The 27,765-nt window shown below is 32.1% G+C and overlaps 3 protein-coding genes across 3 annotated transcripts; 2 read left to right on the top strand and 1 right to left on the bottom strand.

Annotated features, from left to right (window-relative positions):
• Positions 1-1,240: 1,240 nt before the first annotated feature.
• On the bottom strand, positions 1,241-8,522 carry LOC113177082 (olfactory receptor 5T1-like). Its single transcript, XM_026381609.2, has 2 exons — positions 8,482-8,522; positions 1,241-2,222 (listed from the first exon to the last, which is right to left on the bottom strand). Exons 1-2 carry the CDS (start codon positions 8,520-8,522, stop codon positions 1,241-1,243), a joined length of 1,023 nt encoding a protein of 340 aa, XP_026237394.2.
• Positions 8,523-20,165: 11,643 nt separating this feature from the next.
• On the top strand, positions 20,166-21,125 carry LOC113177081 (olfactory receptor 8K3-like). Its single transcript, XM_026381608.2, has one exon. The coding sequence runs from the start codon at positions 20,169-20,171 to the stop codon at positions 21,123-21,125; it is 957 nt and encodes a 318-aa protein (XP_026237393.2). The 5' UTR covers positions 20,166-20,168.
• A 5,113-nt stretch (positions 21,126-26,238) lies between these two features.
• Positions 26,239-27,180, top strand: LOC113177087 (olfactory receptor 8K3-like). The gene has a single exon (XM_026381613.2). The coding sequence runs from the start codon at positions 26,239-26,241 to the stop codon at positions 27,178-27,180; it is 942 nt and encodes a 313-aa protein (XP_026237398.2).
• The last annotated feature ends 585 nt before the right edge of the window (positions 27,181-27,765 follow it).

The raw sequence follows: 27,765 nt of genomic DNA, 5'->3' as shown, positions 1-27,765 counted from the left end.
TATGTAAATATATAAAAAGGACAATATAATGCTAATATTTGAGATAAAATTAAATAAAACATAAATTGTTATATGATTTTATATAATAATACATCTTCACCCTAAAATTCATTCTATTTTCACTCTTGATTCATTCTATTCTGAAACATCTAATGGAATTGGAAACTTTTCAGTGAGCAACTTGCAAAACTGTACAATCTAGGAATCTACTACTGTGAGTTTATGTAGTATCTGCTTTTCCGTGCCTCACTGATTTCATTAAGCATAATGTCCTCTAAATTAATCTAATTTGTCCTAAATGACAGAATTTTGTTTTCTTAAAGATTAAATAGTGTTCTCTGATGTGTTTTTATCACATATGCTTCATCTGCTCATCCCCTCATGGTCACTAAGGTTCCACATTTAATTACTATAAATAATGCTACAATGACCATGGGAGCACAGACATGCCTTCAGCATGCTGACTCAAACGCCTCCAGATGTTTTTACAACAATGGGATTGTTGGATCATATGGTAGTTCTGTTTTTAGTTTTTTGAGGAATTTCCATACTGCATTCCGTAAGATCTCTACCAATTTAGTGGGAGATTATTTTTTAAGTCATACTTTTCTTTTTTTTCCACATTCATAAATACACACTAAATAAATATTAAAATCTATTTTCACTATATTAAAAGTAGTTGCAAAATAGTTGTCTGTGATCTCCATCATCATGACATCTCCATCAATGTCCGTGAGGGAGCAATGGCAAGGAAAGATTTTAATATGGGAATAACAATAATTGATGTAAGGCAAATAAGGCAAAATGCATGTCAAAAGCATGGATGTATCTTAGTATACCAAGGTACAAGAAAGAAAAAATAAATAACATTTGGGATGACCTTCACAAGGATTTCAGAATGGGAAGTATCATCACAATGAATGTTAAAGATTTAGTATAAACAAAGTGAGGATATATCAAATTCTGAGGAAAGAAAATATAAGTTTGTAGCAAGTTAAAATCAAATAAAAAATGATTACAAAAATGTAGGTATGGAAAAATATTTAATTTGGATCCTCTTAAATATAAAAAAAACAGTGAATTTACAATTGATAAATGCTGCATTGGAGAACAGATAGACTTTTTTTCAATTAGAAATATTCTGCAATCTATTGCATTATTAACTAAAACAGGACATTTTTGTTACTAGTTTTTGACCATAGAAAAATGATTCCAGCATTAATTTTAGGTTTACTGAATACTACATACATAGTTTTTTTACAACACAATGTTTCCCAAACAATCTTTTCACTGCCTCTTTTACATTTTTGTTTCTTAAGCTGTATATAATGGGATTCAGCATGGGAATCACAATGGTGTAAAATATCGACACTATCATGTCATGATCCAAAGCATAGCTGGAACTTGGTCTCACATACATGAAGAGGATTGTCCCATGATAAATGGACACTCCAGTCAGGTGGGATCCACAGGTAGAGAACACTTTCCTCCTCCCTTCAGCAGAATGCATCTTCAGAATAGCCAACAGGATGAAGCCATAGGAGACCAGGACAATCAGGATGGTGACCATCTCAATAGAACCCACAAAGTAGAAGAGGAGAAGCTGGTTGGTGTGAGTATCAGAACAAGAAATAGCAAGGAGAGGAGGGATATCACAGAAAACATGTCTGATTTTATTGGACCCACAGAAGGACAAGCGGAAAGTGGCCACTGTGTGTATAGTAGCATGTGAAATGCCACCAACATAGGAAGCAATGATGAGTGGCACATAGACCCTGGGTGACATGTTCACTGAATACAGAAGTGGGTTGTAGATGGCCACATAGCGATCATAAGCCATGGCAGCCAAGAGAAAGGATTCTGTGCTTCCAAATGTAACAAAGAGAAGCATCTGTGTAGCACACCCCATAAAGGAAATGGATTTATTTTTTGCCAGAAAATTGACCAACATTTTTGGAGTGACAACTGTAGAATAGCAGGCATCCAAGAATGATAAGACACTCAGAAAGTAGTACATGGGGTTGTGGAGTCGGGAATCTTCAATGACCAACACAACCAGTCCAAAGTTTCCTACCAAAGTAAAAAGGTAGATGCCAAGAAATAGTGAAAATAAGAAGACTTTCAGGTTAAAATCATCTGTAAAGCCCATCAATACAAACATGCTGATTTCTGTTATATTCTTCAACTGAATTTTGTGTATATCCATGTCTGATGACAGCCTTCTTAATTATGTTTATTTACTTGTTCTAAATGCAATTTATTGCATTGATAGAGTCCATCCAATTATATACTCATGTTTGTTCCTTAGACTGGTGTCATGATTTCCTCAGTGCAATATGATAAACAGTTTTAGGAAAGTTTGACCCAAATGGATGCATTTTGCTGTAAAAGAAAAGGACAAATGTTTTAATCCATGTGTTGGCTGAATTTACCATGCTAAATTTTTCTTATGTCAAAATTCCTTGCTTTTGCTTCCATTCATTTTCTGTTAATTTTTTTTCCCACTCATTCTGATATTATGTCATCTTAAATTTCATAAAGACAAATTAATATAAACATTTTTTTAAATCCAAACTGTTGTAGTGGTAAACACACAATTGCATATAGGTCCTTGTTATACTACAAAGTACAAGAGAATTTCTTTCTTAATTTTTATAGTTGTTATAGGGCAGCAATGAAGCACACAACAGAAGACCGAGTCAAATAGAATTGAGAAAAAAAAGATGTCCACATTATTTAAGTTTTTAAAGTTTGCAAATGACTAGTAAATGGGATGCACTTGTATTTGAAGTTGTCATGCTGGATTTCTACCAAAATCATGTTATTTACTCTTCCTGATAATTTCCTTATTTCAATAAATGGAACAGTCAATAAAATTCTGGAGATACATTTTATTTTTAAAATAAAAACAGTGATAAGTTATTTTGTTTTCTGTCACCTCAAAATATGGTTCACTAAGTTGTTCATGTTTTACCTTGATAGTTAATTTTAACATTACTGTTTTTTAAAATTTTATTTAATGACATTGTAAGATGTTTCGTAATTTGTCTCTCCTTTTACTTGCAATGTCCCTGAATTTAGCTCTAAATATATTTGTGTCAAAAATAAATTATGCCCGGGCTGGGGATGTGGCTCAAGCGGTAGTGCGCTCACCTGGCATGCGTGTGGCCTGGTTTCAATCCTCAGCACCACATACAAACAAAGATGTTGTGTCCCCCAAACAAAGATGTTTTGTCACCCCAAAACTGAAAAATCAATATTAAAAAACTCTCTCTCTCTCTCTCTGCCTCTCTCTTTAAAAAAATAAATAAATAAATTATGCCCATTCATAATATATTATAGTTTTTAATGGAATTTAAAAAATAATGCTGAAATAAATGTCACTTGACAATAGCCAATAAAAATATTTATTAGCTAGAATATAGGCAATTCCTGAAATAATAAAATCACTATATTTGCTAGTGTTTAATTTCTCAGCATTTGCCCCAATTACTAAGTCTTTCTCATTCAGTGAATGATAAATCAGAAAATACATGAGCAACTCAAACATCAACAGCAAAAATAGTCAAAGATGAATCTGTTTCTATACTGAGAGCCTCAGTTCAGTTACTGAAGAACATATTATATGTTACATACTGGACCTACAGAAGTTGGAAGGAAGATTCTATCATGAGGAATCTGTTTTTCCTTTAGCATATATAGATGAAAAGATTTTACAAAGATGAAAGACCACAATGCACTTAGGTCCAAGCTAAATTCAAATGATGAGCAAATAATTTATGAGTTGACAAGTGCTATAGTTTGATTATATTGAGACATTCACATGCTAAAGAAATAAGTATATAAAACTACTGTTTAGAAAGAGAAGCTCCATGTTTATATTATCCTACAAGTAACATCACTGTTCTAATGGAAAGATTTTGCTAATATATACAACAAATACTTTTATACATGTGGGGATAGAGCAGAACAGGAAAACATATGTTCTTCACATTCATTAAAAATTTGATAGTGAAATAAGGCTATGTTAGATTCTGTTTCTTTCTATATACAGACAGCTTTCCTATTATTCAGAAGAACACATAAATGTCTTGATGCATAATTTTTCATAAATTTCATAATTATAATATAGTTTTTAAAAGTCAATAAATAGTACAAGTATGAATTAATGTGTGATTTAGATACCACAAAATTTTTCCTGTTTAAAATTTCATATTATTTTTTTCTCCTGTAAACTTCTCTCTCCATCACCCTCTGTCTTTCACAAGCATGCATAAAAATCAATAGATCTTACAAAATTATTTACTATAGAGATGAGGGTTAAAACGGTGTTAGATAGGGAAGAAGCACAAATAAAGTATGGGAGCAAAATGGGAAGAATATACTAATCGTATTCTAAAAGAATCCATAAACTATATTTTGACTTATATACATTACAGAAATTTCAGACAAATTATAATTTTAAATTTTGCTTTCTGATACAAATTGTATTTGGACTGTAAAGACCTATAATTAAAGATTTAGAGCCTAGTGACTTTCTAAAGGGTAACTAAGTTTGGACAAAATTCTCATACGTAGCTTATTTGAATACCTGAAGTTTTAATTATGTGTGAAGAAAGCACAGATGTGAGATATGAATTCCAAATTTTATTTAGATGACAAAATAAATTGAGAGATATATAATCAAAATTTTAATGAAGCTTTGAAAACCAGAAGCAAGGTTTGTCTTCTGAATTAGACACACATTTGTGATTTGATACTGTCACTCTTCTACTTATAGCCATGTCAGTAAAATAATAGTATGTCTACTTAATTTACCTTATACTCTTGTCTGTACAATGTTCTGGGATAGGTTTGATCTTATATGTGGAATAAGAATGTAGTTTGTGGATTATTTATTTTATTTCAAACCATGTCCCATTAGAGGATTTATATACTTCACAGTTTAAATGGAGGAATGGCAGAGAAATAACATGAGGTCTAGTTGCTTTATCCAAGCTACTCTTCAAACAGCATTCTTCTTAATAAAGATTTTAGAAAATTAGAAATGGTTGCATTTATGACTAGTTAAATTTTTTTAATAGAGAGAGGCTAGAAAGACCCAAGTATAGATCTTTCATTTTCACAAAGCATGTCCTAACTGAAAAATGAAAATAAAATCAGTTCAAGTTTTATTGTCAAAAATCATAAATCAGAATCGAAGAACAGCATCACTAACAATGTCAAGTTATGATATGAAATGAAAAGTTACTATAGCAACAGCCACATATTTGGATTTCATGTTTACATGGGGTTACACATTTAGTGTACATTATCTTATTCCATCCACCCAGCAACTTAAAATCTAAACAACCCAGTGTCCTTATATGGACAAGAAAACTGAGGCCCACCTAGTCTGGAAGAGTTGTTAGTCACACAGTTTTTAGTAGATCCAGGACTCCAGTACACATCCCTCTGACTCCACATTCTGAACTATTTCTATATAACTCTATTATAGACAGTGTGGCAAGTCCTAACTCTGCAGATATCATCCTCTAGAAATAATAGAAGGTAGGGCCCTTGTATATTTAAATTTTTCTTTTAAAGTAATTAAATTTAAATAAACCACAATTCTTTTTAAAACACTCAATGGCTTCTAAATCAATTGGCTAACTCGTAAAAAATTTAAATTAGTTTCTCTCCATTTGGAGAAAATAACAATTCCAAAATAAAATGTCCTCATTGGTTGGTTGAGAGATTTTTATCCATCTAATTATTTTTCCTATATTTTAAATATGGCCTATTATTCTACTGCATGTCTTCTGTTATCTTTAATCATGAAAGTAAAAGTAAATTTCTAATTTACAGTCCTATTGATTGAAATATGGAGAGAGTCCTTTCTATTTTTCTCTGTTAAATTCATTGGAAAACCTACTATTCAATTTCTAATACAACTTTGAATTAACTAGAATCCGTCTTCTCTCTGATTTAACTCTTCAAGTTTATACATTAGTTTCAGATTCAAGATGATAGCTTCTAAAATATTTTCTAAGTGATGAAATGTCTTTTAGCTTACCAGTGAAATGAACCGCTCTCTCAGGTATAGGTTAGTATGAACACTGTACATTTGGACTCTAGTACTAACTGCTTGAGCCTTTTAAAGTCCACAGGGATGCCCCAAGGAGAAAAACACTGGTTTTTTTCTGGGATAGAAAAGCAACAAGCTAATTTTTTTCTTCCAAATAAGCAGGTGAATGGAATATAAAAATGAATATCATAATGGAAATGATGATATGAAGTAACTTGGGCCCTTGGTTAAACAAATGATCCCTCAGTGGAAAAGCCAACTAATGATAGGACCTACGTCCAGCTCTGGTTCTAATTATCTATGTGCTACAGAGTTGATGCAGATATTCCCGAAATCCAGTCTCCTCTTTCTGAGAATTTAACATATGGACTTTATCAAAGTCCTACAATATGCATATAACAAAATGATATAAAAATAACTTATGACAGAATACAGAATTATTTAATAAGTATCAACACTAACCATCAACTGAATGTTGAACTATTAAGTTCAATCTTAAATTTATTGATAAATTTAATGCTTCCTTATTCAAAAGTATTTATGTGAAAATTAACAAGTGTCTTCTACTGTTTATTTGAAAAAGCACAGAATCCTTGAGAGTCAAATCAACAGAATAGAAAATTTTCAAATAAATTTTTAATAGAAAATTAAAGTTGCAATATTTATATAATCTTATTGCAAGATGAAAATATAGAACAACCAAGTTTTGGGATTTAGTTTGCTCTTTCTCTTCTAGGGCCTTACGGTATATACCACTAACATATTTATTCGCTATTTCTATGTTTTCTTTTTTAAATTACTAGACACTCAATGTTATAAACATTCCTCTTTCAGCTGTGTTCATACCATTCCAGAGATTTTGATATGCTATAGTTCTACCTTCATCTCTTCCTTATGAATTTTTTTGACTTCTTCCCTAATTTCTTACATTAATAATTCATCATTCAAAAGTATTTCCTTTAATTTCTAGGTATTAAAATTGTTTCTATTTTTCATCTAGCTGTTGATTTCTAATTTTATTATGATCTGATAGGATGCAAGGGATTATCTATTCTTTTTTGTATTTGCTAAGATGCTTTGTGTTCTAATATATGGTCTATATTAAAGAAGTTTTCATATGCTACTGAGAAGAACATAAATTTAATTGTTTATGAATGGAATATTCTACAGATGTCTGTTAAGTGTATGTGATTGTGAAGAATATTTAGTTGATGTCGAGAAGACCTCCCTACTGGTCAGAGAGAAGTGTTGAAATCACCAGTTTAATCATATTGGGATTAATTTGATTTTTATATTGACAAGGATTTGTTTAATGTATACAGGTGCATTGAAATTTAGGGCATAAATATTTATAATCATTAAATCTTGTCTTGTCATTCCTTTAACCAGTATGATGTGATTTCTTTCTCCTCTGATTAATTTTGTCTTTCAAACTCCATTTACATAGGATATCTTTTTCCTATCACCTTCACCATGTGGATGTCTTTCCCAGTAAGTTCAATCTCTTATTAACAGAACATTTTGTCAATACTTGTCTTTTTATTGGAGAGTTTACAACATTAAATTTAGTGTTACAATAGATGATTTCTCTTTCTTGTCATTTTTATTTATTTCTAGTGCTTAATTTGGATTTAATTCTCCCTTAATTGAGTATATTTCTAGTGATATTTAACTTATGCTGACTCTGATATTTTGTTTTCATTTCTTCTGTGTAAAATAATTGATTATTTCTTTTTTAAAATTGTTTTTGTTTCTGATTATCCTGAAAAGTTTTTGTTTCATCTTCAGTTCTGAAGAATGGTTTTGCTTCATATAAAAATCATGGTATCTATTATTCTGAGCTGTCCTGGCTTTTAGGGTTTGGAATAAGAAATTATTAGAAAATCTAATTGCCTAATCTCTAAATGTGACCTACTAATTTTCTTTTCTAGCCTTATAAATTGTATGTTTGAGAACAAATATACATTCTGTGTATTAGGCATTTTGATTATAATGTGACTTTGAAAGGATCTTTTTTGTTCTTGCATATTTGAGTTTCTAAACTACTATTGTACTTGAATTTCCAAGGTTTGGAAATTTTTCTGATATCTTTTCATTGAAAAGTTTGTGCTTTTTTTAAATTTTCTATTTTGGTGCCTTCTTCTATGCCAAAGATTCTTATATTTGTCCTCTTAATGTTGTCCCAGATTTCTTGAATATGCTGGTAATGGTCTCTTAACACTTTTTCCTTATTTTAGACCTATTTCTGAGATTTATTTTGTTTTTGAGGCCTGAGAATCTTTCTTCTTTCTGATCTAATCTATTGATGATCCTTTCAACTAAAATTTTTAATTTGATTTACTGATGCTTTCATTTCCAGGATTTGATCCTTTTTCAGAACCTCTATCTCTTTATTGAAGTGGTCTTTCACTTACTGTAGCTCATTCATTATATCTTCTTTTAGTTCAATGAACATTTGTTCTTGAACAGGTTAAAAAATTGGCTATTAAACTTGGTAGTATAATACATAAGGGTTGAAAAAGGGAGAAGAGGAAAAAGTGGGCAAATAAAAATGATTGCAATCTAAAATAAAAAGAGGAAAACATGGGGAATGTTGAGGCAGAAGGAGGTTAATCAAAAGGAAAATGACTAAGAAGAATAAGTATAAAGCTGAGCTAGGAAAGCAAAGATAGAAAGAATCCAGTTAATTCTCCACCTGGCTGCCATGATTATATTCCACTGTGATTTAGACTGGTATTTTAAAGTCTCCATAGAAACCCTAGTGATCTTCTGACTCAATAAAATTATTTTAAAATTCCACTGGCCTTATTTAAATAAATTTTTAAAAAATCAACCCTGAAAATCACTAGCAATAATGAAAGAATCATATCATCAAAGGCAGTTTTCAAAACAAACAAAGCTCTTTGCCTTTTCATTTTCATAATACCTGTCCCACTTCCCTACCACCCACTGTTTCTAGCTTCCACAAATGCGTTTCTGAGTTAGGCTTATTTCATTTAGCATGACAATCTGTAGTTCCATCCATTTACCAGCAAAAGGCATAATATTATTATTTGCTATGGCTGAATATTGTGTATATATACCATATCATTGAGGGATACCTACCAGGTTCCCTAACTTGGCTATTGTGAAATATGCTGATGTAAAATTAGTATGGAAGAGGGATGGATAAGGAGAACAAGTGCAGAATGAAATTGACCAACTTATGCTATATGCTTTTGTGAATATATCATAATGAATTCCATTTTTACTTATAACTCTAATGCACCAAATAAAATAACAATAAACTTTGGGGTATGGGTAGTGTCCAGTTGTGTAATAAAGCCACAGAGTAATAGGAGGGAGTAAAACATGCACTCTGAAATGTGAGATTGAATTGTGACAAGCAATTATTAGTTATTTAATTTGTTATATAAATTAAATAACATAATTCTCCTAACTGTCCATTTCTACAGCAAGTGCTGAATAAATGGATATGATTCTTTCCCTCCCTCCCTCACTCTCTTTTTTGCAAATGTGTGGTTTTATCACAAAGTCCAAGAAATTTGGATATTTCTATCTTCTATTCATATAGATTTTTACTAATTTTTATACATTGATTCCACACCATGCAGTTTCTAAAAATCTTATTTTCTTTTGATAACTCTGAATCCCTTTAATGTGCATTCACATTCTTACTCATATCCATTAAACTTTTCTTTCAGCACTTAATATAAAATACCTTCTCAAGAGATATTTTGCTGAAACATCTCGTTTGCAGAAAGCAAAAGTAAGCTCATTACAATGTGGAAAATGGGATTCTGGTAATTTGCATATATTCACCCATATATATTTTCAAACTATCACACAATTCATAGAGATTTTAGTCTCCAAAAAACAAATTGGCTATACAAAACATTGGCAAAGGAAGCAATCAAAACCCAAAAAGACATTTCACTGAGTTTATTCCTTATAGTATACTATATAGAACCAAGCAAGTTCAGCATATCCTGCAATTAAAATTATTTAAAAGATTCAATTTTTAGCATAATTTGTTCTTCAATATTTACTTCAATAATGTAAAATAAATACTAAAATTCTCATTATACAGGTGAGTGGATTATAGCAAATCATTCTATTGATGACAGACCCAGAATTCTGGTTCTGTTCTACTGTTGTGTTCCCTGATAAAATATCTCATGTGTTTGAATGTCAGAAGGATTTGTTTTTAGTCACCCACTTTGGATTATAGTGTGATTTGGTATGAAAAGAAGCAATAGAATTCACTGCACATAATGTAGTTGATCCCATGGTTTCCTGGCAGGAGTTCAAGCACTGTGTAAACACCCCTCACGTATACTTGTTTCTGTTACGTGTGGCACTAACACTGGAAACCCTGTCATGTTAATGTCTTTTGATACACTGCATTGAAATTGCACACTGGAATAAATACAAACATTCACAGACACTCACATTTGCAAGTATATGCATATATGTAGATGTATGTGTACTGCATGTTCTTTAGAGTCACAGTATTATTCAAACTTTCATAGTTGTAAGAATTCTAATTTATGGTTATCTTCACTTTTCTTCCACAAAATTTCATTATGGAGAATGTCAATGAAGTTACTCTATTATTATTGAATAGATTCACAGATAATTAAACTATATATATCATCTTTTGCTTTCTGTTTCTAGCAATTTATCTTTGTACTATACTCATAAATAGAGGACTCATTTTATCCATCACTGGTGATTCCTGCCACCACAATCTGATGTAATGTATTCTGAGTCTGTAGTCTTGAGTAGATGGCTGCTGTTCCTCAGTTATCATTTCAGTATGTTAGTCGACTGTATCCCAAGGAAGAGTACTTTCATTCTATGGATGTGCAACTCAGTCATTTCTTCCTGTTAGTTTGGAACCACCAAATGATTAACGTTGGCTTCATGGACTTCTGATTGCTCTGTGCCCATCTACAGTTGAGAATGTCACCCAGAGTCTATGAGCCAACTCATCTTAGTATCCTATGTTGGTGGAACACACAGTGGGCAATTTTAGAATATTCTTTTGTCCATCCAATGTAATTAGATATTTTTCTGATAATTCTCTTCTTCTCCAAAATTCTTGTTTTGCTACTCAAACAAACCAGCTTCAACATGGTACTTTGCTGGGTCATAATCATCCTGATCTCCTTTGATTTAATTCTGTCTGATATTCTAAGGATACACTGTTATATGGGAAAGCATAAGTCTTTCTACACATGGCTCTTAACTAACTAGAATGTTTACTCTACATAGTACTCTTTTCTTCATTTATTTGAGATCATGTTCCAGTTATGCTTTGGAGCTTGACAAGATAGTGTTCATATTTTAAATGTTTGTGATTCCCATGTTGAAATTAATCATCTACAGTTTAAGGGGCTAAGATATAAAGAAAAAAAAAACCAAAGTACTTGCAAAATATCAGTGTATAAGTAAAGTATATTATTCACACTAAAGATAATATTAAAAATGAAAGTGGTGTTCCATATGTCAATGTCAGAAGGATATGTTTAAATGTTGGTTTTGTTTACTGTAATTATTCTCTTGGAAACTTTTAATTACTGTCAAAGTCATAACCATCCCTTTCTTTTGCTCCCTTTTCCCCTATTTTGGTATCAGGGATTGAACCCAGGGGTACTTAACTGTTGAACCACATCCCCACCTCTTTGTATTTTGAGACAGTATCTCATTAAATTGCGGAGGCAGGCTTTAGACTTCCTTCTGCCTAAGCTGTCAAAGTAACTAAGATTACAATTATGCACCAGTTCACCTGGCTCATTTTTTTCTTTTTCTTTATTTTTTATTTTTTTTAGTTGTAGATGGTCAGAATATCTTTATTTTTATTTATTTATCTTTATGTGGTACTGAGAATCAAACCAAGGGCCTCATGCATGTGAGGAGAGCACTCTACCACTGAGCTACAACCCTTCATATAAAAAATTTGAATTTTTAAAAAGTATTCTACTAGTACATTTTATACACTACATTTAAATAGATGCTGATATTGCAAGATATATAAAGAAACAAACACAAAAAGTATATAATCTTTACTTCAAAAAGCTATATTTGATTTTCTTTGACTTTAATCCACATCAAATTGAAAAGCTCCCATAATTGCAATTATAAGGAAGTATATATTTATTTCCGATTTTCTTGATAAAATACTATCAAGTTCTAATAAAAGTAAGCACTGTGGGCCTAGACCATTCTTCACAGAGACATAAGGACCTGATTCCTGTTCCCAGCAATCTATCCCATCCTTAGATCTATGCAGCAGTCTAACCACAGCTTGTGGTTCAGTCACATGGGCACAAAAACCTGGGTGTCATCTAAGAACTGACTGATGAAGGTAATTTCTTCCTCTTTTATTACACTACCTGGCACAGGTATGCAGTCATTCCTGCTCAGTTTCTGGATGTTTTCTTTTGACTTATGCAATTCCTGTGAGGCTCTTGCAGATGCCACCCTTCCTGATGGCCCAAGTATAAGAATGAAAGTTAAGATAATCAGAAAAGGATATCTACTCTGCTCATGTTTGTTCCTGCTCCCCATGGACACCATTTTTAGTGTAGAAATGTCTCCTTCAGTGTTCAGTTTCAGTGGTAATGTTTTCCCCTCTTCCTTCATTCACTTATTACATTTAAATTAAATACTGTGATTTCATTATCTCCCTGGGTGTTTCCCTTTAGTCATTAATTATAACACAACAATATCTCTAGTAAATAGAGTGTATAAGTTTTTTTTCTCCCCAGTGGTATTAATAAAACTAAAGAAAACTACATACACAAAGCATGTCATTCCATAATATATTCCTGAAGGGAAACATTACATTGGTTTTCTGTCCTTAGGTATCATGTGATCCCTTCCTTCAAATGTCAAAACCAAGTCATGGACATTGATATCCATTATCTGTGCAGATCCAAACAAAAATTGACTTGAAGTCCTTCAAATTAATTATGTATTTAAGTGATAAGTATGTGAATTTATAGTTGATCAATGACAAATGGCAGATATTGCTTATATCTGGTATAGGAGAGAACTGGATAGGAAAAGGATCAGAATTCACAAAAAGAGTAAGGAGCATAAAAATATTTCCAATATTAGAAAATATGATTTTTATGGGCAAAATAAAGTTGTAGTGAATGGGGTTGTTGCTCAGTGGTAGAGTGCTTGCATAGCATGTTTGAGGCACCCAGTTCAATTCTCAGCATTGGATATAAGTAAAATAAAATAAATGTCCATTGAAAACTGAAAATATTTTAGAAAAAAAATATAAAATTGCAGGTTAAATCTTATTAATATATAAGAATTATGAAAACAATCATTAGTTTAGCAAAATACATACTTTTATTGTTATTATATACATAACCTTTAAAATTAGTAGAACCCTCTTTGCTTATTATAATTTTTCAAAAATTGGGCAAATTCATGATAGAACCTTCTGTGAGCACACCAAAAGTAAAATCTCCGTACACCAAAACTATAATAAACAAATGAAATAGACAATTTTTATTTCATGTAATAGAAACTATTTTCAAGAATGCATACAATATATAGGCAAAATATGAAATTAGACATTTCTATAAAAAGTACACACATAAAACAACTGAATATATTATACCTAAGTTTATTTAAAATAATTATAAAGGTATGATTCATATGCTGTAAAATAAAGTATATTGCAAGGGTATGGTTTAGTGGTAATTACTATGTTCACAATGTAATGCAATAAAGTTCTAAAACATTTTCATTGATACAAAGCACTTGTAAAGAAATTTCTTCCCGTCTCATCTTCCTTTAGCCCCTTGTAATTTGTTTTCCATTTTTATTTATTTTTCTATTTTGCATGTTTCAAAAAAATCATAGTAAATGTAATCCTTGCTATCTATCTGCTTTGAATTTATTTTCAATATTTATACTTAAAATAGCATGTACAGGAAGTTTGTTCCTTTAAAAAAGCATTTATTTCATTATGTCTAACATGAAATCTACATTCTTAAAATTTTCAAATGTACAATACATTGCTTTTTACTATAAGCTCAATGTTTCAGAGAATATATCTATATCTTGTTTTGTATGCTTAATTGAAACTGCCTGTCTACTGAAAATCCTCATTCTCCACAATCTCTGCCCCTTTGCAATGACCATTCAACTTTTAGATTATAAAAGTTTGAGTATTCTCACTATTATATGCATGTGGGGTTATGTAATATTTGTCCTTTTGCAATTGTTTAATTTCATTTAGCATCATGTTTTTTAGGTTTATCTATAAGTTCACATGTTAAGGTGTATCATCTTTCAAATATAATTAATATTCCATCATGTCTATATGTCACACTTTATATATTCACTCACTCCTAAGTGGATGTTTACAGTGTTTCTACAACTTGGCTATTTCAAATTTCCTTGTAATACACATGAGAGTACTAACATTTCCTCAAAACACTAGCATCATTTTGGGGAGGAAAAGAAAAAAAATGGAATTTGGATTGTTGGCTCATATTACCAATTGCAATAAATATGAAAGTCATGGTTGAACACAAATCATCCCTTACAATTAGTGGATAACTTCTAGGCCTTTCATTAAGTTCTTAAATGCTCTAGGGTTAAACTAGTTGCTTGGCATCTCCTTTGGGAGAGTCCCAAAGGTGATAAAAATGCATAAATTGTCCTCACAATGCCATGTTAAAAAGCAAATAGGAGAAGTAAGAGGGACTATCATAAACCTAATAAAGACAGAGGTGTTATGTCATTCTGTATGGTAAAATACTTACAGAAATGCTCACATTATGCCCTGATTTTGCCATTTAATGTAAGTTACCATTTCCAAAATCAGTTTCTGTGCTTCCTACTATTCCATAAGGCCTTAGCAAAAATGGAAATTCCTTTTTTTCCTTCATGCTAATTTTTGTGTATATTCAAATAGGTTGAGAGTAACTATCTTGGAAACATGCAATTTCTGTGTGCTTATAAAATATTTGATTCAGTATACATATAAGATTTTATGTCTAAAGGAAGCCAATAGTGACAACAAAGTAAAAATGACAGATTTTTTTATTATAGAATTTGCTGTGATCCAGTCTTTCACTTTGATGTACTTCCAAATACTTATTTAGTGACATTAGATTTTATTTGTAAACCTTTCAAAATAGTTTGATGAAGAAAGGGGGTTTTCTGCTTCATATTGAGACATTGAGAAATGAAATGCATTATATGCAAATCCAGAATCTTTTGAGTTCCCATTTTACAGTGATGGGAAATGTTCTTCATTTTTAAAGTGGAATATGAGTAAATTTTTCTCAGAAAAGTGTTAAATAACGAAATATCAGTATTCAGAGAAGTCAGATAATGGTGAAAAGTTGCTTGATTATCTCCATTCAAATTCAAAGGTGGTAAGAAGAAACTATTTTTTTAGAAAATCTTAACCTTGTGGGAAATTTGATACTTACCACTTTATTTTTTAAATTTATCTTAATTACAAACTGAGCCAAAGCATTGTTTTAAAAAATGCCTTATATTGTTTTTTTTTCCTTTTTTTTATTGATTGTTCCAAACATTACAGAGCTCTTGATAAATCATCTTTCATACATTTGACTCTATTGGGTTTTGAACTCCCATTTCTACCCCAAATACAGATAGCAGAATCACATCTGTTACATACTCACATTTTTACATATTGGCATATTAGTGACTGCCTTAATCTGCTACCTTTCCTAACCCCTACTATCCCCCCTCCCCTCCTCTCCCACCTTCCCTCTCTGCCTCCTCTGCTGTTGTTCAATTCTCTCCCTTTTTCCCCCCTCCCCCTTGCCCATCATAACCTCTTATACTTTTGTGTATCATTGAAGGTCTCCTACCATTTGCATATCCTTTCCCTTCTCTCTCCCTTTCTCTCCCCCCATTCGTCATTGTTTACAGTTAGTCTTTTCCTCATGCTCTTCCTTCCTGTTTTGTTCTTAGTTGCTCTCTTTATATCAAAGGAGACATTTGGCATTTGTTTTTTACGGCTTGGCTAGCTTCACTTAGCATAATCTGCTCTAATGCCATCCATTTCCCTGCAAATTCTATGATTTTGTCATTTCTTAGTGCTGCATAATACTCCATTGTATATAGATGCCAAATTTTTTTTATCCATTCATCTATTGAAGGGCACCTAGGTTGGTTCCACAGTCTAGCTATTGTGAATTGTGCCGCTATAATCATTGATATGGCCATATCCCTATAGTGCGCTCTTTTAAGGTCCTCAGGGAATAGTCCGAGAAGGGCTATAGCTGGGTCAAATGGTGGATCCATTCCCAGCTTTCCCAGGAATCTCCATACTGCTTTCCAAATTGGCTGCACCATTTTGCAGTCCCACCAGCAGTGTACAAGTGTACCCTTTTCCCCAAATCCTCACCAACACTTATTGTTGTTTGACTTCATAATGGCTGCCAATCTTACTGGAGTGAGATGGTATCTTAGGGTGGTTTTGATTTGCATTTCTCTGATTGCTAATGATGGTGAGCATTTTTTCATGTACTTGTTGATTGATTGTATGTCCTCCTCTGAGAAATGTCTGTTCAGGTCAATAAATGCTATTCACCACATCAATAGACTTAAAGACAAGAACCATATGATCATCTCGATAGACGCAGAAAAAGCATTTGACAAAGTACAGCATCCCTTTATGTTCAAAACACTAGAAAAACTAGGGATAACAGGAACTTACCTCAACATTGTAAAAGCTATATATGCTAAACCTCAGGCTAGCATCATCCTAAATGGAGAAAAATTGAAGGCATTCCCTCTAAAATCTGGAACAAGACAGGGGTGCCCTCTATCACCACTTCTATTTAATTTAGTTCTCAAATTACTAGCCAGAGCAATTAGACAGACAAAAGAAATTAAAGGCATAAAAATAGGAAAAGAAGAAGTTAAATTATCGCTATTTGCAGATGACATGATAATATACTTAACAGATCCAAAAGGGTCTACAAAGAAGCTGCTAAAGTTAATAAATGAGTTCAGCAAAGTGGCAGGTTATAAAATCAACACGCATAAATCAAAGGCATTCCTGTATATCAGCAACAAAACCTCTGAAATGGAAATAAGGAAAACCACTCCATTCACAATATCCCCAAAGAAAATAAGATACTTGGGAATCAACCTAACAAAAGAGGTGAAAGATTTATACAATGAAAACTACAGAACCCTAAAGAGAGAGATAGAAGAAGATCTCAGAAGATGGAAAAATATACCCTGTTCATGGATAGGCAGAACTAACATCATCAAAATGGCGATATTACCCAAAGTTCTCTACAGGTTTAATGCAATGCCAATCAAAATCCCAATGGCATTTCTTGAAGAAATAGATAAAGCAATCATGAAATTCATATGGAAAAACAAAAGACCCAGAATAGCAAAAACAATTCTAAGCAGGAAGTGTGAATCTGGAGGTATAGCGATACCAGAGTTCAAACTGTACTACAAAGCAATAGTAACAAAAACAGCATGGTACTGGTACCAAAACAGGCGGGTGGACCAATGGTACAGAATAGAAGACACAGAGACTAATCCACAAAGTTACAACTATCTTATATTTGATAAAGGGGCTAAAAACATGCAATGGAGGAAGGATAGCATCTTCAACAAATGGTGTTGGGAAAATTGGAAATCCATATGCAACAAAATGAAATTGAATCCCTTTCTCTCACCAGCCACAAAAGTTAACTCAAAATGGATCAAGGAGCTAGATATCAAACCAGAGACACTGCGTCTGATAGAAGAAAAAGTTGGCTACGATCTACATATTGTGGGGTTGGGCTCCAAATTCCTTAATAGGACTCCCATAGCCCAAGAGTTAACAACAAGAATAAACAAATGGGACTTACTTAAACTAAAAAGTTTTTTTTTCAGCAAGAGAAACAATAAAAGAGGTAAATAGAGAGCCTACATCCTGGGAACAAATTTTTGCCTTATATTGTTTATTGTTGGATTTATTAAAGGTATTTCTCTAGTGTTGTGGTCTAATATATTTTAAGATTCATCTAATGTAAGAAGGTGTATCTGTGAAGCAGGGTGGAATTAAGTTAACCACTGCAGATTCAACAATATTTTATATTTCTTATATATAAATTATATGTGATCAGCTTTATATTTAATGTTATGAAATTATAGAATATCATTTCCTCATAATTCATTTACAGTCTCTTTTCATTACAACTTAAACTGTAAAGTGTGTCATTTTCATTTATTGTTCTTTTTATTAAGAAATCTTTGCTACCCACAAATTTTATACCCATAAATATTATCTAACCTTCCATGTTCTATACCTGTTTTTATGCTACACCATTCAATCTCTTGGTTATTAAAGATATTTGGATATGTTTCTTGGCTCTTTAAACATACTTTTCTGCATGATGGGCTAATTAACTTTAGGAGGAATTTCTTGTGAACATGATGCACAAGAGAATTTCAAATCAAATCCAGAAATATGTCATCATTGTGGAAATTTTATTTTTCTCTATGGTATTGTCTACCACCCTAAAAGTTTTATACACTGCGGAAATTTACAATATTTATTATAAAAGTATTTCAACCTCTTATTCCTCCTTATAATATAGGGATTTATGAGTCTTTGTTGTATAAAACCAGTGTCATTGAACTCTCTTTTTGCTAATTTACTCTGATTTCTTCATATTTCTCTAGGCTATTACACGTAACATAATTCATATTTGTTTCCTATAAGTAAAGATGTTTCAATTATAATGACAATTCCCCCAGGGAAAGGCTAAGATTTTAAATGAATTTAAATCCAAACAACACACACTAAAATATTGCTGAAATATTTGTGACACTTAGAAGATGAGTAATCCAAAACTGCATTGCTCCATTTGTCCAATTTTAGACAGGTGTGGCCATGGGGTAGGATGGGACAGAGACTAGAATAGCTTGCATGTATTCATCTTTCTCCACCTGTTATTCACCCGTCCATCATGTTAGCCCTGATAAAGTGAGGTTCATGGGCTGAAGAATATTCATATACTCATGTAAAAATTCTTCTTTCAGGTACTTGTCATCAACTAAACAAATAAGAGTAAAATCATAAATACATATATACACGATCTTTGAGAGCTATGTACAAATAGCATAGGCAAATTGAATCAGTAAGTGATCCTTCATCCTTCTCAATGCACCTCAAAGGCATTTTGGCTTTATATATGAGTGTAAAGAGCTTTTGTTAAATTATTTGCACAAAGTAAACTATATACACTAAGTTAATGTATAACATAGACCATATCTGTATATTTACATATTTTTTTTCTGTTTTATTTATACAGATACAATTTCCAATGTAATCTGTAGCAGCTTTCTACTCATATATCTACCAAGTTTTATAGTTTTATCACTAACACCTGTACAAACAAAGAATTTGTAGGACTGTGTACTAAAGTAGGATAATATATGCATTTTTAAAATGTATTATTAGAAATATTTAGTATATGATTGGAATATAAATGATTTTATTAAATTAATAAATACAGGTCTGCATGTCATCATATAAATAACAAATACAAAAATTTAGGAACAATGTAAAAGTAGGATTACCATTCATCTATCATCCAAAGTTCTAGAAATGTTTATACTTTCATCATTTATGCTTTCTATATCCATATAAGTGTATCTGTATCATTGTCTGCCTATTTTTTCATTGAATTCTCAACCTTGGAACAATGTTATGATATGGTTATTGAAATGGACTAGAGGTAATATATGGTAGATTGTTTAGCAGCTTAGCTGACATCTACAAATTAGATAACAATAGCCATCCAAATCTCAATTGTGAAAATGAAAATATCTTTAAGCTAGTAAAATGTTCTTTAATAATCAAATCACCTAAGAGCAGCTGTTTTACATTTATCTCTGATTTTTCATATTTTATTTGTGAAAATGTGTTTACTTTTAAGCATTCTAAATTTGAAAGTTTAATTATATCTCATGTATATTAGCTTTGCATAATGTATATTCCCCATGCAATAATAATTGAAATCTATTCATTTTGCTACTATGTCTTTCCAGAAGAGACTTTCTAATCAACTGAATGGAAAAACACAACCTCACAGTGGTACATGAATTCATTCTCAAGGGTATCTCCTCGAGTCCTGAGCTGCAGAATATACTCTTTGGGCTGTTCCTCATCATCTACATGAGCACACTGGTGGGCAACTTGGGCATGATCATCCTCACCAAGGTGGACCGCAGGCTCCAAACACCCATGTACTTTTTCCTCAGACACCTTGCTATTACAGATCTTGGTTATTCTACAGCTGTGGGCCCCAAAATGTTGGTAAATTTTGTGGTAGATCAAAATACGATCAACTATTATTTCTGTGCTACACAACTAGCTTTCTTTCTTTTTTTCATTTCTTGTGAACTTTTTATTCTGTCAGCAATGGCCTATGACCGCTACATGGCCATCTGTAATCCTTTCCTCTACAGGGTCATCATGTCACAAAGGGTATGTCTCTTGTTGGTGGCAATCCCCTATCTCTACAGTACTTTTTTGTCTCTTCTAATCACCATAAAGATTTTTACTTCACCCTTCTGTGGCTACAATGTCATAAGTCATTTTTACTGTGATAGTCTCCCCTTGCTATCTTTGCTTTGTTCAAACACACATGAAATTGAAGTGATAATTCTGGTCTTTGCAGCTTTTGATTTGATTTCCTCTCTTCTGATCATTCTTGTGTCCTACCTGCTCATCCTCATAGCCATTCTCAGGATGAAGTCAGCTGAAGGCAGGCACAAGGCTTTCTCCACCTGTGGATCCCACCTGATGGTGGTCATAGTGTTCTATGGGACTTTGATATTCATTTATTTGCAGCCAAATTCAGGTCACTACTTTGACACTGATAAAGTGGCTTCTGTATTTTACACCCTAGTTATCCCCATGCTGAATCCCTTCATCTATAGCTTGAGAAACAAAGATGTAAAATATGCCCTACAGAGGACATGGAAAAAGATATGGAATATTTTTTTTTTCTTAAAAGTAGCATAGAATTTAAGTCAGACAAGTCATACAAATGCCTGCATTATGGGGCTGGGGCTGTAGCTCAGTGGTAGAGCACTTGCCTCGCACACTAGAGGCACTGGGTTCGATCCTCAGCACCACATATAAATAAATAAATTAAATTAAAATATATATAAAAAAACAAATACCTGCATTTGATACTTTTGGAATGTATAGAAAGCAAAAGTGCACTCATTATATATTTAAAGATTGGTCTTTTGGTATTAGATTTCTAAATATTGTAAATATGTAAGTGAACAAAATGGTAAAAATTGTTGCTTTACTTGTTTGGAAGAAATGAATTATAAACATAATAAATCAGTAAATGTTATAGTAAAGTAATGTGTGCTTAAAGTCCTCAGATCCAAACTGATGGTAGAATGGTATGCTATAAGGGAATGAAAAAAATATTTATCATTTATCTATCTACACACACACACACACACACACATTTTTTTTGAAAAAGGAATTCAGATATTTTTGTTGTGGATTTTATAGTTTCATGTATTACAATAAACTTTTCAGTATCCACGTGTGTGTATGTTTGTTATGTTTGCTTCCTTTTTTGGATAAGAAAAACCTTTTGTTTTAAGCTTTAAACACTTCAATGGATAGTATCAAAATCAACCTTTATTGTAACTTATTGCAAAGTGTTCAGCAGAAGATCTATCTTCTTGAAATATTTCCAATGTATAATATAGTACTTTTGTATTTAAATGTATAATACAATACTTTTAAATACATGTGCAATGTTTACAAAGAGATGTCTAGAGCGTATTTAGTTTCAGTAATTCAGATTTTCTATTGACTGAAAATTTTTCATTTACCAAATTTCTATTACATGTAACTATTACTCTACTTTCTGATTCAATTTGAGAATTTTGGATACCTCATTAATCAGCTTAATGCTGTATTTGTCCTTTTGTACCTGGTTTATTTGATTTAGTATCATGTACTTCAGGTCTATCCATGTTATCTCATATTAAAGCAGATTGTCTTTAAAATCTAATTCATATTCTACCACATCTACGTGTTACATTTTACATATTTAGATGGATATTTAATCTCAAATATGAAAAAAAAACTTCCATAAATTTTCCTCATAAATGTAATGTTATAGTTGGATGGATATTTAGGTTGATTCCACACCTTTGCTAGTTTTAATTACACTGTAATGAAAATGACAGTACTAGCACATCTCTGAGATGCTTATACAAGGGCTTTTTGACAAGAGCTTGAAGCTGGATTACTTGCTCTTACACTCTATTAATAAATAAATAAAGCCACAGTTGAACATAAATTGTTCCTGACAGCAGATAAATTGTCCAAATTTCATTCAGCTTTCAAATACTTTGGGGATAATCCACTAATTGTTTAGCACCTCCTCAGGGAGAGTCTCAAATATGAAAAAAAAAAACTTCCATAAATTTTCCTCATAAATGTAATGTTAAGAATCCCCTGGAAGAATCAAGAGAGAAGGTTCATTACAGGTAACAAACACAGAAAGTGTCATGTGGTGTTCTATGCTACCTGTACCTACAGAAGTGGTCAGTGTGCTCTGGCTTTGCCATCTGATGTAAGAGACCAAACCTTATTCAATCCTGTGCTTTGTGCAGCTCTGTAAAGTCTGAGCAGTAATAAGTCCTCTTTTCTGTTCTCTGAATGCTAATTTTTAAATATTTTCAAATTCGTTGAGAGGGTAAAGATCTTTGAAACACATACTTTGTGTGTGTGTTTTAAAAAATATTGAATTTCACATACACATATAATTTTATATCTGAGATCACCCAAAAATGGGAGGAAGGGAAACCTTCAAGGATGATAGAATGTGAAACTTCAGTGACTTAGTGTTTTGTTCTGATATTCTTCCAAACATCTGGTTATTTAGTGACCCTAGGCCCTTTCAGTGATCCTTTTAAAAATCAAATTAAATTTGATGAAAATATGTATCTCATCTCATCTGTTCCTCGTCTGTTGATGAAGAAGAGGTGGTTACAATTCACAATTATATGTTGAAGGTATTCTATGAATAATAGGAAACCTTTATTTTTCCAGTTTTATAGTGGTGGTAAATGTTCATTTTGCAGTGGAATCTGAAAAAAACTTTTCTCAGACAACAGCACTAAAAATTAAAATGCCAGTATTCAATGTATGGTCAACTATGAAAGAGCAATTTTTTTTAAATCTCCATTGAAGTCCCAATCCAGTAAACAGAAAAGAAATTAATTTCCTTACCTTTTTTATTCTGATCCTGTGTACTGCTTTATTTGTAGTTTTTCATAATTAGAAATTATATCAAATAGTAACAACAAAAGACAGGCTTTACATTGTTTCTTATTGTACTTAGGTATTTCTTGAATGTTGTACTCTGATATTCTTTAACATACTTATGATTAAAGAAAGGTGTGTGCTTGGAACAGGGTTGATTATCAGTTGGTCACAATCATGCAAGCAAAATTTTCCATTAGTTAAATGTCAATTACATGTAATCAGCTTTATATATAATGAGATAAAATTTCATGATCCTCTTTCCTCATAGCTCACTTACACACTTTACTCAATATATTTTCACTATAAAATGTGTCATTTTAAATTTTTAATGTATAAGCTATTTATGATCATTTTGCACCAGTGATAATTACCTTAAATTCCATGCACCTACTTCTATGCTATATTTTCAAACCTCAGGCTATTATTTCTAATTCTATTTCTATTCTGAGACATTTTGTTTACTTAAGCATATATTTTATGCATTAATGGTTATATCATATTTGGAAGACATACTTATGCCCTTAGTACCAAAAAGATTTCAAATCACAATCAGGAATCTGTGTATATATCAACTTCACTGTGTTTTGTATTTTGTCTTGTGTCTGTGATATTATGTCAGGTAAAAGTTTTATAAAACAGAAATTTATAAAATTTATTTTTAAAATGTTTCATCCACTTAGCCACCAAATTTGATAAATCTTTATTCTATAAAATCAATGCCAATAATCTTTTTATCTTCTAATTTTCTCATATTTCCTTATGCTCCCTTAGGTCTTGCATGTAACTTACATCAGATTTGTTACACAAAAATAAGAATATCTCAGTTCTACTGGAAATGCCTCATGAGGAAATTTAATATATTAAGTATATTAATATCAAGGTAACTTATACTAAAATATTGTTGAAGTACTTATGAAAGATAAAAGGCAGGAAATATAAACCACAGCAAGTAGTGTGTCCAGTGTTAATCCTTGAGTATATTTGAGGAGGGGGCATGAATGGGAATTGGTATAAATTGCATGAATCCATCACACTTGACCTGTTCCTCACCTAGTCATCATTTGAGACCTCACAAAGAGATGAAGTCCACGGAAGTGCTCATATGAATGTGTAAAAGAAACTTCTTTCAGGTAGGTTTCTGTCAATATCATATATAATGTGTGTGTATATACACACACACAAAGAAGTAAAAATGAAACTACATATATACGTGATCTTTTCTATTTTATGTCTGTATTAGTGCATTATATTTACACATAATAGTGGAGTTCATTTTGATACAATCATACTTCAAGGAATATAATATACTTCCTTTCAATCCCCAGTACTTTATCTTTACCTTCTCTTTTCCTTCCCCCTTTCTCCTCTTCTACTCTATTGGTCTTAATTCTATTTTTTCTAAGTTTTTGCTTTAGATATGCATAAAGTTATAATTCACTGTGGTGTTTTCATATATGTGCATAGAATAATTTGGTCGATTTCATTCCAGAATTCCTCTATAGTCCCATCCATTCTGCCTCCCCCTCAATCCCCTTCTTCTACTGCACTGATCTCCCTTCTATTTTCATGGAATCCTCCCACCCAACCTTTTTCATTTCCTTATTTTTCCTCTAGATTCTGTAGATGAAAAAAAAAGAATTTTGATCTTTGATGTTCTGAGTCTGGCTTATTTTATGTAACATGGTATTCTCCACTTCTCCTCATTTATCAGCAGCTGACATAATTTCATTATTTTTTAACTAAACAGAACTTCATTGTGTACATATACAACATTTCTGTATGCATTCATCTGTTAATTGACACCTGGGATGGTTCCATAATATGGTGACTGTAAATTGCACTGATATAAACATTGTTGTGCCGTTATCACTATAGCATGCTTATTTCAGTTTGTTTGGTTCTGTTTATGAGAATAGTTTTTAAAATTATTTGCCTAACGCAATCTCAATACCCACTAACTAAACACATAACATATACTATATGGAAATGGATACACATTTATTCTGATTATACAAAGACAATTTCTAAAGTGGTCTTTTGTAGTTTTCCATCCATACACCTACCTAGAGTGCTCAGAATTTCAGCTCTATCATTTATAAGTATATAGATTTTATAGTATTATGGATTGATCTATTGAGTTGTATTCATTTTTTGAATTGATAATTACAAATATTTATTATGTCATTGATATACTGCATTATCATTTATTAAATGTAATTAATAAATATCAAAATGATATTGCAATTATATAAGTGACAAAATTAATAGTACAATAATTACTTACCAAATACCCAAAGTTTAAGTAATGTTTAACTCTTTTTATTTTTTATTTATGTGTCTATATCTTTATCAATATCCTTATATCTTCTTATTACTTTTCTCTGAGTTTATCAGCCTTGGAACAATTTTATTGTTGTGGCTATTACATCTGAATGGATACTAGATGTAGTAGGATTTTTAGCAGCTTAATAGCCCTGGAACCATTAGATGCTAATAGCAGTACACTTCCCAACTGTGGCACTTAAAGTACCTACAGATATTGAAAAATATTCTTTGGTAGGTGAAATGACCCTGGTTGATAAACACCGTCCTGTAACTCTCTCTATTTCTATATATTTTCATCGTAATTACATATATAGAGTTTAGTTTTGAATGTTATACATTTGAAAGTATATATATATATATATATATATATATATATATATATATAAATTTACAATAGCTTTGAATAGCAAATTTTCCCATAATGACAACATTGGAAATCTATTGATTCAGCTACTATGTCTTTCCAGAATAGACTTTCCAAAAAAAGAAAAAGAAAAAAAACTGGATGGAAAAACCCAACCTCACAGCTGTGCATGAGTTCATTCTGAAGGGCATCACCTCACGTCCTGAGCTGCAGGCTCCACTGTTTGGGCTGTTCCTCATCATCTACATGAGCACACTGGTGGGCAACTTGGGCATGATCATCCTCACCAAGGTGGACCAGAGGCTACAAACACCCATGTACTTTTTCCTGAGACACCTGGCTCTCAGTGACCTTGGTTATTCTACAGCTGTGGGCCCCAAAATGTTGGTGAATTTTGTGGTGGATCAAAATACAATTTCTTATTATTTATGTGCTACCCAGCTAGCTTTCTTTTGTGTGTTTATTACTTCTGAAATTTATATTTTGTCTGTGATGGCCTATGACCGCTATGTGGCCATCTGTAACCCTCTCCTCTACATGGTCATCATGTCACAGAGCATATGTCAGTTTTTGGTGGCAGTCCCCTATTTGTATGGGATCTTTTTGTCTCTTCTAGTCACCACAAAGATTTTTACTTTACCCTTCTGTGACTACAATATCATCAGTCATTTCTACTGTGATAGTCTCCCCTTGATCTCTTTGCTTTGTTCAAACACACATGAAATTGAAGTGATAATTCTAATCTTAGCAGCTTTTAATTTGCTTTCCTCTCTTCTGATTGTCCTTGTGTCCTACCTGCTCATCCTCATAGCCATTCTCAGAATGAAGTCTGCTGAGGGCAGGTGCAAGGCTTTCTCCACCTGTGGATCCCACCTGATGGCACTCATAGTACTCTATGGGACTTTGTTATATATGTATGTACAGCCAAAATCCAGTCACTCTTTTGACACTGATAAAATGGCTTCCATATTTTACACCCTTGTCATCCCCATGTTGAATCCCTTGATCTACAGCTTGAGAAACAAAGATGTAAAGTATGCCCTACTAAGCACATGGAAAAAAATATGCAATATCTTTTCCTAAAGGTATATAAAATAAGCCATTTAAATCAGACTTTACAACAACCCAGTCTGTTTCATTCCAAGTTGTATTAGAAGCAAAAAAATTGACTCAATATATATAATCAGTAATCAGCCTTCTTTGTACTAGCCAAATTTTTAAATGGTATGAACGCACATATAAACAAAATGAATGGCAAAAGAATTTCCATTCTTAAGCATGACATATGAATTGTGAACATAATGAATGATCACATTTTATAATAAATTATAATGGATTTGGATTGTGCTTAGACTATTAGTGTATGTAGCAGAGTCCCATGCTCTATTGGAGAATGAGTACTGTGTATGGAAGAGAATTTACAATGTTTTTGTTATATTCTCAAGCATTGCAATCAACTTTCCACTGTCCATGTTTGTGTATGTATTTCTTTTCTTATATGAACACACTCATTCCATTTTGGTCTTTATGTTCTTGTGGCTTGTGTTAGACACAATCTTGACTATGGTAACAGACGGCTTAATGTAATCTGATGATATGAAGAAAAGAGTCATATGAATGTGCTAACCTGCGACTTTTCCATGTGGGGATCTTAGGCATCTTCTTTAT

The sequence above is a fragment of the Urocitellus parryii genome, chromosome 4 (genome assembly GCF_045843805.1).
Source record: "Urocitellus parryii isolate mUroPar1 chromosome 4, mUroPar1.hap1, whole genome shotgun sequence".
Lineage (NCBI taxonomy): Eukaryota > Metazoa > Chordata > Mammalia > Rodentia > Sciuridae > Urocitellus > Urocitellus parryii.
The sequence above is the reverse complement of the archived record's forward strand: the minus strand, read 5'-3'. Positions and strand labels throughout refer to the sequence as shown.